The sequence below is a fragment of the Misgurnus anguillicaudatus genome, unplaced genomic scaffold (assembly GCF_027580225.2).
Source record: "Misgurnus anguillicaudatus unplaced genomic scaffold, ASM2758022v2 HiC_scaffold_33, whole genome shotgun sequence".
Lineage (NCBI taxonomy): Eukaryota > Metazoa > Chordata > Actinopteri > Cypriniformes > Cobitidae > Misgurnus > Misgurnus anguillicaudatus.
In genome coordinates this window covers 5,113,384-5,127,444 of record NW_027395283.1, presented here as the reverse complement: position 1 = coordinate 5,127,444, position 14,061 = coordinate 5,113,384, and the positions used below count along the sequence as shown (strand labels likewise).

The window sequence follows — 14,061 nt, the reverse complement described above, 5'->3', positions numbered from 1 at the left end:
TAGTGTGCATTTGTTTTTCATACAGTTAATGTTTAACTAAACCTCAGTACATGTGTGACTATCAGAGAGATGATCTTACTCCAGTATCTCCAGTTTACAGTCAGGATTCTTCAGTACATCAGAGATCAGCTTCACTCCTGAATCTGTGAGTTTATTCTTAGACAGATTCAGTTCTCTCAGGTGTGATGGGTTTGATCTCAGAGATGAAGTCAGAGCAACACAACCTTCATATGTGATATTACAACCATACAACCTGTAGAGAACAGAGACACACAGTTTGTTCACACACAGATCAAATCTACAGTGAGTTGAATTTGTTTCTCTTCCTGTCATCATTTAGTGTTTATGGACATTTTCATTTTAGTTTCATTTAAAGGAAAATAAATTCATCAGTTTATAACAGTCTAATTTCCATAACATTTTGTTTCATGTTTCTCTTTCTGACTCTCACTTAAGTACACTTAACAAAAAAAGTTTAAAATATGGAACATAAAATAGTTTAATTCTGATTTTTGTCAAAGCTAATTATTTTAGTAGCCCGATTTTAACTACAACAGCCATCTTAATAACTGGCAAACATTTAGGTTACCTTCTAATAAGAGAAATTATATTTTAAGATTTTACAAGGGAAGCAGTGAATTCAGGTGTATGTTTGTCAGCGCGATACGCACACAGTTGTGCAGGTGTTGGGCTGTGAGTGATGGGCGATTACTAGAGCCCGACCGATATGCAGGTTTTTTTTTTTTGCTGATGGCGATACAGATATTAGGGAGTAAAAAAAGAACAATAACGATATAACGGCCAATGTTCTTTGTGTGTATATTATAGTACAGTACACATATATCACAGTATATTATACTACAGTACTGTACATACAGTGACAGAATATACTGTATATAAGTAAATAACTTTTGCAGTGATCACTCACAAATGTGGTGATCAAACACTTATATTGATGTGAAGATGTGTAATATAGGCAGTGTGTTTAACAATTTAACAATAAACTTTATTAGGCTCTCCAAAATGAGTGTGACATCAGTGCACTAAACAGTAAATTTGATTTATTATAAATAACTTTAAATGATGTTAATGTACTGCACAATGTTTTTATAACACAAACCCACAGTGTTCGGTGCGGACTTTACACTTTTATAAAACTTTTTTCAAGTTGCGGTAGCTTATGTAATCAATTGCTCTGAAATGAACATGTTCAGTAATAACACAAGCAGCTGTAATCTTAGATACTGTAATATTAGTGCACGACTGAGCTTCAGTTTAAACCCGTAATTTCTTACGACAAAAGAGGCAAATTATTAACAGCGAGTGTAAACGGGAATGTGTCTCTCTTCCACTATAATCCAATCAACCAAAGCGCGTCTTAATACCAGGTGTAAAAATGTTATGAAGACACCGCATGACTGCCGCCTGAACTGAGAGACTGATTGAAGTGAAAAGGGGTTGGCTGGTGTCACTACACAGTGACCTGGATGGCCATTAGCAACCAATAGAGCGCGCTCTGCTGGACAAACAAGTACTTACATCACTCAAAAGCATTTAATGTGTTCTGTAAGAAATGTTCATATTGGCTGCTTATATGCTGATTCAGTTATATCTGCGACAGGCTCATATCTTCGATAAAATCAGCAAAACAATAAATCGGTCAGGCTGTAGTGATTACTCGTTTTAATTGCATTATTGTGTGAGAACGATGATTTATTGATTCGCATGGACATCCTCCATATCATCTTACTGGATCTATCTGTACATAACAATCACCGCATCCTCCTGTCGACCCTCGTGTCTATGGGTGTCTCTAGACATCTAGGGCTCTATCATACACCCGGAGCAATGCAGAGCAATGCGCGACGCAAGTGTCTTTTGCTAGTGTCAACCCAGCGCAGTTTTCATTTTCATGTTTAGCGCCACGTTGTTTAAATAGCAAATGCATTTGCGCCCACTTTTGCACCCATGGGCGTTCTGGTCTAAAAACGAGGTGTGTTCAGGCGCATTGTTGGCGCGTTGCTATTTTGAGGCAACTAAAATAGACTACGCCATTGACCAACTAAAACCTGCTCTAAAGTCAAAAGTCAATGGCGCAATATGTTTTTTGTTATTTAAAGAGATCATTAGAAATATGCGATTATAAACGAGACGACAACGTGGGTTTGCTTATCACAGACATGAATGCGCAGCAGCACAAAAACGCTTTTAAATATGAAAGATTAAAGGATTGAATGTAAAAGATTATTATTGAGTCTCTTGGACATAAATGAGGACTATGAGACGTTAGAAGGCGTAAAGAGCTGCTTCACCTGCAGCCTGGTAAGTAAAAAAATGCTTTGCTTTAAACAAATGCATCTATTTTTAAATGTTTTTAAATGCTACTTTAGTGGATATGGTGAGAAGAGAAACATTTCAAGTAATGCTTTATAAAAATCCAATGGCGCTGTTCTAGTGCTGAAACGCTTCGGCTCTCGGCACGTTTGTAAATTCGTTATCTCTTGTTTGTATTTTTAGAGTACAAACCTTTTCTTGCATATTTGCAAATTATTTTATGAGATTACAGTGATTATGTAGGATATTAATACATCTGCAGACATTAAAGCCTGCTATTTTTACTTCTATCACTGAAAGAAAACGTCTTTTAAAGGTTTTAATCCAAAAAATTAAAATTTCAATAAAAATGAAAACAACTATTTTTTTTTTAATTATTGTTAAACTGGGGGTCTTCTTCCTCCGCTTAGTTTTTCAGTTTACAAAGTCTGTCATCTAAATAGGGATTAGACGAAGGGCCCCTAATGTCATTGTGGATAAGCAAGTCATCATTGAGCTGACATATCAAACAACAACTGATGGAAAAGGCGGTGTTGTAAGCTGGAAATACAACAAATAAAGTTAAAACAGCCATAGAATCAACTCGTAACTGTAGGGCCCGTTGTATAACTAAACTACATTTATTCTAGAGATGTCTTTTCTTTTCACACAAGACTACATGAAGAGCCGGATCAAATTACCTCAGGGGCCGGGTTTGGCCCATGGGCTGCCAATTGAATAGCCCTGATATATATTACTGAGATTAAAATCCTATAAATCCATTACAGATGTTATGATCTCTATATAGTCTCACTATAATCTATCAGTCAATACTGATTCAAAGATAATGGTGTATTAGTTTTAAATGTCATCATGGTTCAGACTCTTCATATCTGTGAAATATACTGTAATTACTAAATAAACTCTAGTAAGATCACTCAGATCAACTGATATATCTGCTGCTGATTCACTGGATTTACATTTTATTAGACTTAGTTTTGTATTCATGTAGGGATGTCCCGATCCGATCACGTAATCCGAAATCGATCTGATCACGTGGTTTCACGTGGGTTTTTACCGCTCATTTAAACGACGCATCAATCGTTTTTGTCACCATGTGCTCAGTTAATCTACATCGGTATAAAGCTCAATCTCACTCAGAACCTCAAGAACGCGCATTCACGCAGGATCATGACATTACACATTGTAGAGATGAGAGATAGATAGAGAGAGAGAGAGATAGAGGTAAGAATGGTGCCCATGTCGAAAAAACTTAATAGAAGTCTAGAAACAAAGTATTAAAGTATGTATAGCCATGTCACCCCACTCATTAAAATATGTTAACTAGATAACTGGATACAACTTATTGTATAGTTTAATAAAATAATGTATTTTGATTTTATAAATCAATTACGACCTAACTATAGGTATTGTTTTACTAACTGCTGACCAGCTTAGGGAATCTCTATGGCTAATTTATAAGACATATTTCTGAATCAGTATGTTGTTTTTCTTGTTAATTGAGTCTTTTTGGGTAGTCTATCTTATGCCTAGAATTAGTCAAGGAGGTTGAGTCTTATAACTTCCTTCAAAGTTTGATCAATTGTGCATAATAACATGTGCAACAAGTGCATACAGTGTGTCAGACTCATAGATTTGCATAATTTTGTGGCACAGCTTTAAAGCTGAAACTTAAACAATCCTATCAGAGGTCCAAAATGTCATTGAAACACACTAGTGGTTTTTCTGTCATCAGGATTAAACATGTTACCCCTCGAACCCTCCCTCCCAACAGAGCCTCCCCACAAAACAAATCCCAATTTAACCCCTGAACATATATACTATATATATACATATTCACATTATTTTTTAACACATCTATAGTTATGCGCTGGCACAGAGTTAGACCCTTTTGACTCCACACAGAAACAGCAATGCGTGCAGCATGACATAAGGAACATCCTGAATCTGATCGGGACATCCCTATATTCATGTATTTTTGTTGACTTTTCAGGTTGTTTATCACACAACTATAATGATATTAAACCTTATGAGTGTTGTACAAAGATCCTGAACCTGATAGTTTGAGCTGAAATTGTGTCAATGAACCATCGGCGGGGTTTATGACAAAATACCTTATACTCTCACAATCATGTTAATTAATTAATTTATTTATTTATTATAAGTAATTATTAGAGATGATCTTACTTCAGTATCTTCAGTTTACAGTCAGGATTCTTCAGTACATCAGAGATCAGCTTCACTCCTGAATCTCTTAGTTTATTCACAGACAGATTCAGTTCTCTCAGGTGTGATGGGTTTGATCTCAGAGCTGAAGTCAGAGCAACACAATCTTCATCTGTGATATGACACTTACTCAACCTGTAGAGAACAGAGACACACAGTTTGTTCACACACAGATCAAATCTACAGTGAGTTGAATTTGTTTCTCTTCCTGTCATCATTTAGTGTTCATGGACATTTTCATTTTAGTTTCATTTATGTGTGTTTGTGTTTTACTGAAACAAAGTGAGATTTACAAGTAAATGCACTTTATCAGTTTATGTTTATATTAACAGTCTGATTTACAAAACATTTTACTTTTTCTCATTATAATTAAATTTTAATCTTTTATGTTTGTAACTTTCAGTAACATTAAGTGCTGAGATGAATAAACTCAACCAAGATGGTAGAAACCATGTTTGTCCTGTATTGTTTGTTTCTTGCTTGGAAAAGGCATCTCTTTTAAATATATTTTTAACCTTGGAAATTCAACATATGGATTTTTAAAAGCATATCGAGTGGATTACTGTGTTCCGTTGTGGAGTTTACTCGCTTCTGGATCTTTGCACTACTGACTCACAGTTTGGATCATTCCTTGGAATAGAAAGAGGTACATCACCACTACATCTGCAGGTTTTAGTCTTGGACGGGTGAAAGAAACCCCAAAAAGTCCTTAATTGATATTGAGGCACACAATTGTGTTTTATTGGTGACTGTTTTCAAAATGGATTTTCTTGAGTTTTTTGTGTAGCTTAGCTAGCTGTGGGCAAGTAGCCGTTTTGTGCCTGGGCCCAAACTACATGGACTTTTATTGTGGTTCATCCACCTTTACTCTAATCCATACTCCAAGTTTTAAACAGCTAGTTTGCACTTGTTTTTAAGCTTAGACTCTTTTTCTAGCCATGACAATCAACTAAGCCACAAACAAAAACGGAAACAGAACTAAGCACTACTTGCAGCAAAGTAGGTGGCTTTTTTTCATAGGTGGTACCGGCTAGCTAACACTAGCTGTAGTTACAGTTCTTACTGCTTGCTGCCACCAGCTACTGCCTTTACCACCAAGCTGCTGCCTGCCTAAAACTCACTTATTGGGCATCTGCCTACTTTAGCTGTGGCCTTCATATCCTCACTACCGCCACCTCAGTGGGTCTGCCTACTACGGACTCAGCTTCCTCCATCCCACCAGTTTATCGACTGCTGTAGCTTTAGTAGCTACAGCCTCAGCTGTTTTAACCTTCAGACTGTCACCGGCTACAGACACAGCTGCCTCCATCTCTGGGCTGTCATCTGTTACAGTCTCAGTCGCATCTTCCATCACTGGACTTCACCACTGGGTTCTAAAAATGAAGTTTTATTTAGTCTTATTTATCCTTCTGATCCCCCTTACTAGTGGGGTTGTCCATTTGCAGGTAGAAAATGAGTCCATCCTTATGCAGTTCCCTTATGTAGTCTCAAGGCCGGAAATATTTTCCAAGGTCCATTTTGAATCACAGGGGCCAAGTCACTCATTTATGTTTGGTTATAAGGCTGCAAATTTACTCCATCTCCATTGTCTATCAATTTTGAAGGATTGGTTTATTGTCTCTGCAGACTCACTTCCTGCTTTTTTATATCATTAAATTCTAGATCTGGGACTTTCTGCTGTAAATCAGTTAAGTCCAGAGTTCTTGTTGTTATTTTATTACTAATTTCTGGAAATGTTCTGCCTAATCCGGGACCTGATAGCCTTAAGATATGTGATACACCTTAAGATTTTAAATCAAGGTGTGGCCTGGGTATTATTCATCTCAATGTTCGGAGTTTAATGTCTAAACTAGATATGGTTAATTTATGGGTCAGGTCAACAGATGCGGACATTGTTGTTTTGTCTGAAACCTGGCTGACTAAATCTGTCCTTGATAAAGATATCGGCATTGATGGTTATAATGTGTATCGTTCAGATCGCCCAAAAAGAGGGGGAGGTGTTGCTATTTATATCAAATGCAAATTTATTTCCAGTTTAGTGCTCTCAGAATCAGTTTGTAAACAATTTGAGTTTTTGGCATTAAACCTTGAAGTCTCAAAAGACCACCAAATCAGGTTGGTTGTTATAGAACTCCATCTTCATCAAATGACTCTTCTTTTACATTATCAAAATTGTTAAGTAAAGTTATTTGTAATGATACTATTGTTGTTGGTGATCTGAACTGGGACTGGCTAAGGCCGACATCAAATGCTTTTAAAGAGCAGTGTGACAGTCTAAATTTGACTCAATTAATTAACACTCCTACTCGGCCAAATCCTAAATGTCCGGAGAAATCATCACTCATTGATTTAATCCTGACCAATGCCCCTTTTAAGTATTCTGCAATAGGTGTTTTTTCTAATGATGTGAGTGATCACTGTGTGATTGCTGCTGTTAGAGATACTAAGGTGCCTAAGTCTGCACCTCGTATTGTTGAAAGGCGAAATATGAAAATGTTTGGTGAACAGGGTTTTTTATATGATTTATTTTATTTTAACTGGAGTAGAATTGCTTTGTTTGATGATGTGGAATTAGCCCTTACTTTTTTTCAAAACAGTTTTCTTGATATTCTGAACAGACATGCACCTATTCGTAAATTTAGAATTAAAGGTCGGGACATTCCCTGGTTTTCCCCTGAGATTTCTAAATTGCTCCATGAGAGAAATGTAGCCTGGGCAAAGGCAAGGAGATCGGATACTAATGCTGACTGGTTTGTTTTCAAATGTTTGCGAAACAAATTCACTTCACTTTTCAGAAAAGCTAAAGCTGAATTTTATTTATCTGAAACTACAGAAAATCTAAATGACCCAAAAAAATGTTGGAAAACTATTAAGTCATTATCTGCAACGACTAAAAAAACAGCATTTCCGGTGTCTCTAGTTAAAATGGTGTTTCTATATCTGACAAAGTAGAAATATTAAATTGTTTTAATGAGCATTTCATATCATCTGAATCTTTGTTTAATTCTGTTGCCCCTAGAGTGTCGGAGCCTGTAAGTGACACCTTTATTACTGCTGACAAAACTTTCAGTCTTAGCTCCTTTTCAGTTGCTGATGTTCATAAAGCTCTGAAACAATTGAATCCTCGAAAACCTGCGGGCCCAGATCACTTAGACCCTTTCTTTTTGAAATTAGCTGCAGATATCCTAGCTGAACCTTTGGCTCATCTTTTTAATCTTACTCTGATCACAAACAAAATTCCCAAGGTATGGAAGTCTGCTTATGTTTTGCCACTTTTGAAAGGAGGTGACCCTACCTTGCCAAATAATTATATACCTATTTCCAAACTTTCAGCTTTGGCCAAAGTGTTGGAATCTTTGGTTAGTGAACAAGTGAAAGAGTATTTAAATTCTCAGTCAATTTTATCTAAGTATCAATCTGGTTTTAGGAAAAATCACAGCACTACCACTGCTGCGATAAAAGTAATTAATGATATAGTCAAAGCACTTGATGATAAGAAACACTGTGTGTCTATGTTCATTGATTTGTCCAAAGCATTTGACACTGTTGACCATAGTATATTAGTGCAGAGACTAATCAGTATAGGTATATCTCGGCACTCTGTGGGCTGGTTTATCAACTACCTTGCTGATAGGACTCAAGCTACGCAAATTGATGGCTTAACGTCAAAATATCTATCAATATGTAAAGGGGTCCCACAAGGCTCCATTCTAGGGCCACTTTTATTCACTATTTATATAAACTGTTTAGGGGAAAATGTCCAACATGCATCTTTCCATTTTTATGCAGATGATACTATCATTTATTGTTGTGCAGCTACCATTAGGAAGGCGTATGAATGCTTGCAAACTGCTTTTGATAGAGTGCAAGCACAGCTTTATCGCTTACAGCTTGTGCTTAATGCAGAGAAGACTAAAGTAATGGTATTTTCAAACTCAAGGAAAAGAGAGTTAGACCTGAATATTGTAACTGATCAGGGTCAAACAATTGAGATAGTTTCATCTTATAAATATTTCGGATTTTTAATTGATGAGCACCTTTCTTTTGAGCTTCATATACAGAATCTGGTAAAGAAGTTGAAATTGAAGCTAGGTTTTTTCTTTAGGAACAAATCTTGTTTTACTTTTTCTGCTAGAAAAAAGCTAGTTGATGCCACATCTCTCTCTATTATTGATTATGGTGATCTGTTGTATATGAATGCCCCCTCAAAGTGTCTTCAGATGTTGGATGCTGTGTTTAGGTCTCACTTGTAAAAGAGGTTACAACCTCAATGTGACTTTCCTAGTTAAATAAAGGTTATATATGGAGCTTTAAGGTTTATTTCAAATTGCAGACCTCTCACTCATCACTGTACACTTTATTCCACAGTGAATTTGCCCTCTCTATCAAATCGCCGGGTTACTCACCTTTATATTTTCATATATAAGGGCATCATAGGCAGACTGCCATGCTACATATCCGAGTTTCTTACTTTTGCCCAGAGTACTTATGGTTTACGGTCCCAGAAAATTATTTAATTGAATGTACCTCAAGCCAGGAGTTGTTCAAAAAGGCTTTCATGTTTTTTGCATCTTCAACTTGGAATGACCTACAGAAATCACTAAAACTACAGTGTCTAATTTCCTTAAATGATTTTAAACATTATGTTAAATCTATAGAATATGAGTCCATTTAAACGTGCAAATGTTTTAATTAATGGCATTTTTATTTAAATTGAAATGCACTTGAGTTGTCTTTGCGTTTTTGTGTTTGTTTTGTGATTGTGTGATTTTATTTGTTCTGCTATTTTGGCCAGGTCTCTCTTGAAAAAGAGATTCTATATCTCAATGAGACTAACCTGGTTAAATAAAGGTTAAATAAAATAAAAAATAAATAAAACTGCAGCACAGAAATTACTGACAACGTAAAGGGTAGGCCATTTAAATAAAACAACGAAAATAAATGAACGAAGTTCAACAAACTGTAATAAAACGGTAGCATACTTTCAAAATCAAGTTTATTTATAACACTTACACCATCCAATATGTTTTTTCATCAGTAGAACAATAATGAAGATATTTTGCAGAATCCCCAGTGCTCCGTCATGCAAGTCAACCGATCTGCCACTTTGAGAGCTAAAGCATATATATCCAATACAAAAGTAATCCCCCATAACTCCGTGTGACATACTGACGTCTTGTGAAGCAAATCAATCAGTTTTTGCAAGAAACTGAACGTTATTTACAACAATATTAGCTTGAATGCCAAAGCAGGAAGCGTGCTTTACGTTCGAGGTGCTCTTCTACTGGTGGCACTGGTGGCTGTTGGATATGGATGTCGGTCTCTTTGCGGCACCTATAGAGTGGAAGCGTGAAGCGCACTTCCTGCTTGACCGAAGCTCTGCATTAACGCTGTATATATATATATATATATATATATATTCAAATCTCAAAACAAAAAATCGAATGTCAACCCACAGCGGAACGAATATTCGAATATTCTGGTCCAGCCCTATAATCTATATGTGATTTCCCCATGCTGCCTTGCGCACAAATTTATTCACGCTGCAAGTCTAGCATGGAAACTATGGACCTTTTTGCCCCTGAAATAGGCAAGTGTGTTTAAAGAAAGAGCAACTTTTGCCGTTAAACAATTTCATATCCAAGAAGGATGTTTTGATAGGACAAGACATGATAGCCATGGAGTTTTATAGGACCTGCTAGGCATCATCGTAGACAAAGTCCAATTAACTTATAAATGGTAAGTCATTATGTCTGTACTGTGGTTGTCACAGTGCCACTAAATTGTGTTGCTTTTCAATATCAATATACAGCTACCGGTTTAGTTGCATAGCTTTCAGCCATATGCACATGTACTGAGAAAAGTTGTTTACGTTTGAATTCATGGCACTCTACATACGTCATCTGGTATAATTGAAACGATTGGCTATGAGCTACATACAGACGCATTTGATAGACATTCGTAGCGCCCAATAAACGGCTCTGGGCATTTGTAAACCACGCCTCAAATACGAGAAAATGAGCATATGGTTCCCAGACCATGTCTCATTCTCTATGAGACTGGTCTGGTGTTAGCCAGGCTACAGTCTTATGCCAGTATCTTCAGTTTACAGTCAATATTGATTTGAAGATAACCGTGTATTAGTTTTAAACAGAGGTGGGGGACTCGAGTCACAATTTTCAGGACTTGTGACTTGCTTGATTAAAGTATGAAAATGACTTGACTTGAGAACAAGTTACTTGAGACTTGACTTGACTTGAAGGGGAAGACTCGACAATGACTTGAACTTATAAATAATAAACAAACAGCAATAAAATTCATTAAAATAAAAATATTATTGTGACGTCAGCACCACTAATCAGCGTCTGTGCCTTTAACGCTGCACAATTCAAACCGCGCCAAACATGGCAGACAGTAACGTTAGTCGAGCTCCACAAATAGTCTTGTTTGGCTATAAAGACTTTTGAACTGGACCGTGCCAATAAAAAAAGATTTGCCAGATGCAATATATGCAACGCAAGAATATCCGACAGGACAACCACAACGTCAAGAACCATAAGGTAAGAAAGTCATCTCTTTATAGTCAGTTCTACTCTATAATGTTTACCAATGCAATACATTAACGTTAATCTTTCCTGTTTGTCATAATTTGGCCTTGGTTGCATATTATGCTTTTTCTTATTAGAAAAGTGACCATTATCATACGTCTCGTAAATATGTATTGGGGAATTTGGCTATAACAGTGGCGTAGCTCTATATTACATGTAGGATAATGTCTGTATTAAATGTGCACATTTTCAAGTGTTTGTGTGGACTGTGTGTGGAAAATGCGCTTGTAGTTGATCTGTGGTCACGAGTCACGACCCACGGTTCGGCTCACATGTATTTGATTCGCGGATTGATACGCAAATTTAAACAGGAAAAGTTGATCATTTGCACGTGTTTTAAGGGCTTGCAAATGTTAACAGTCAAGTGATTTTAACCACAAAAAGGCGCTAAAATGAGTAGCTTTCTGTAACTAAGCGCAGGCGCATGTGTGGTTAAATGTGTCTGGTCTCGTGATCATCCCTAGATCAGAACTCTTGATGTGTAGCCTATAGAGTGAGTTGTGCTACTGTCTCTCACACTGTAGTCCATTAAAATACAATTGGTGAACAGAGCACTGAAAAACAACAAAGTTTTTACGTGGAGCGACTGTTATGCTGCTCTGTTTGCAATCTGTCCTCCGTTTGTGTGTGCGTGCACGTTTAAGGGCCCTTAATAGTGCACACACAAAAGAGACGGGTTTTAAAAACAAGCGAACATAAAATCTTTCTGTTCTTGACAGGACACATACAAACAAAAGGATATATCTACAGTATTCTTTTTTTAATAAAAACATTTGTTTATTTCTTAAATGTATGTAAAGATTAGAGGCAGGAACCAGTCTGTTTTAAAGAAACAGTAACCTCAATTAACCTTCTCATGTTTGTGTCATTAAAGGGATAGTTCACCCAAAAATGAAAATTCTGTCATCATTTACTCACCCTCATGTTGTTACAAACCTGTACAAATTTAATTGTTGTGAGGAACACAAAGGAAGATATTTTAAGAAATGTTTGTAACCAAACTGTTTGTGGACCCCATTTACTTCCATAGTAGGAAAAAAGAATACTATAGAAGTAAATGGGGTCCATGAACGGTTTGGTTACAAACATTTCTCAAAATATCTTTTTTTTTTGTGTTCATCAAAACAATGAAACTTATGAGGGTTTGTAACAACATGAGGGTGAGTAAATGATGACAGAACTTTCATTTTTGGGTGAACTATGTTAATCAAACAAAATCCAATAAATTCTGTAGCTCTAAAAAAATAATAAAGAAATAAATAAAGATAATAAAGACAGTGTTATTATTCATGTGATTCGATTTCTTTACCTAATACTAATTTTAGACCTGAATGTACCCCTATTTATTTTAGTACTGTGACTTGACTTGACACTTATCAGGACTTGATTTGACTTGCTTAGGGTGAACACTTGACTTGCTTGATTTATCTGAACTGTGACTTGAGACTTGATGGTTTAAGACTTGAGACTTGCTTGGACTTGACCATGTGTGACTTGTCCCCACCTCTGGTTTTAAATGTCTTCATGGTTTAGACTCTTCATATCTGTGAAATATACTGTAGCTACTAAATAAATTCTAGTAAGATCACTCAGATCAACTGATATGTCTGCTGCTGATTCACTGGATTTACATTTTAATAAACTTAGTTTTTGTATTCATGTATTTTTGTTGACTCTTCAGGTTGTTTATCACACAACTATAATGATATTTAACCTTATGAGTGTTGTACAAAGATCCTGAACCTGATAGTTTGAGCTGAAACTGTGTCACTGAACCATCGGTGGGGTTTATGTCAAAATACATTATACTCTCATAATCATGTTAAATTATTATTCAAGTCATTATTAGAGATGATCTTACACCAGTTTCTGTAGTTTACAGTCAGGATTCTTCAGTACATCAGAGATCAGCTTTACTCTTGAATCTTTTAATTTATTATCAGACAGATTCAGATGTGTCAGGTGTGATGGGTTTGATCTCAGAGCTGAAGTCAGAGCAACACAACCTTCATCTGTGATATTACAACTACACAACCTATAGAGAAATAAAGAAAACCAACATGTGAGTTTGAAACAACGTGGAGATATTCTATAATCTATTTTATTATTGGTCCAGATTCAATAACGCTGTTGCACAAAACTGTTACATTTTATTTGATCCATTTTTCAATTTTTACATTAATTTAAATGAACTTTATTTCTGTTGCTCCATTACTTTAAATACATTACTAATCTAAATTATCTACAATGTAGAAGTTGTCAGTGTGGCGACTGAACTGGCGGCAGCATTTACTATAAATTAAAATGAGATTAAAATATTAAAAGTGTCTCAGCAGTCAAAGAGAGCACAGCAGACTGTGAGATGCACCGATTCATGATCATATACATACAGAGAGAACTTTACTGAATGTACAGTGATAGAGACTGAGCTCTTAAGACAACTTTACTGAATGTACAGTGGTAGAGAGACTGATCTCTTAAGAAGAGGAAAACTGTTTGAACAGCAGCGGTGACACAAATAACAGTGATCTTTATAGCATCTTAGCGCTGCTTCATGACAAATCTCTTTTCTTGTTCAGTTTTAATACATTACCAGAACTTTGTCATGTATGCTGTCACATTTATCAATAGATTTGTTTGTTCTTTGGTTTGTATAAACTCTTAATGGTTGATCAATACTTTATATTAATGATTTATCTGGAGAGCGGTTTAAAACAGGGATCTTTATTTTTAATGTTTTATCATTAAGTATTGTTGTATTGTATGTAGATCTAGATTAATCGCATGATTTCATGAGTTAACTCGCGATGAGAGATGTGCATTTATGTCGTTTTTTTCATTTCGGTTAATCCCTAGGTCTGAAAAACGAGTACTCGATTAACTGGACGGGGGG

General features: G+C 36.1%; 1 protein-coding gene across 1 annotated transcript in view; it reads right to left on the bottom strand.

Annotated features, from left to right (window-relative positions):
* The window catches only part of LOC141363141 (protein NLRC3-like), a 48,034-nt gene that overhangs the window by 21,799 nt on the left and 12,174 nt on the right, over positions 1-14,061 (bottom strand). The window contains exons 5-7 of the mRNA XM_073865698.1: positions 13,030-13,203; positions 4,522-4,695; positions 80-253 (exon numbers count right to left, since the gene is read on the bottom strand). Coding sequence (XP_073721799.1) covers positions 80-253; positions 4,522-4,695; positions 13,030-13,203 — 522 coding nt within the window. The remainder of the gene's footprint in view (positions 1-79; positions 254-4,521; positions 4,696-13,029; positions 13,204-14,061) is intronic.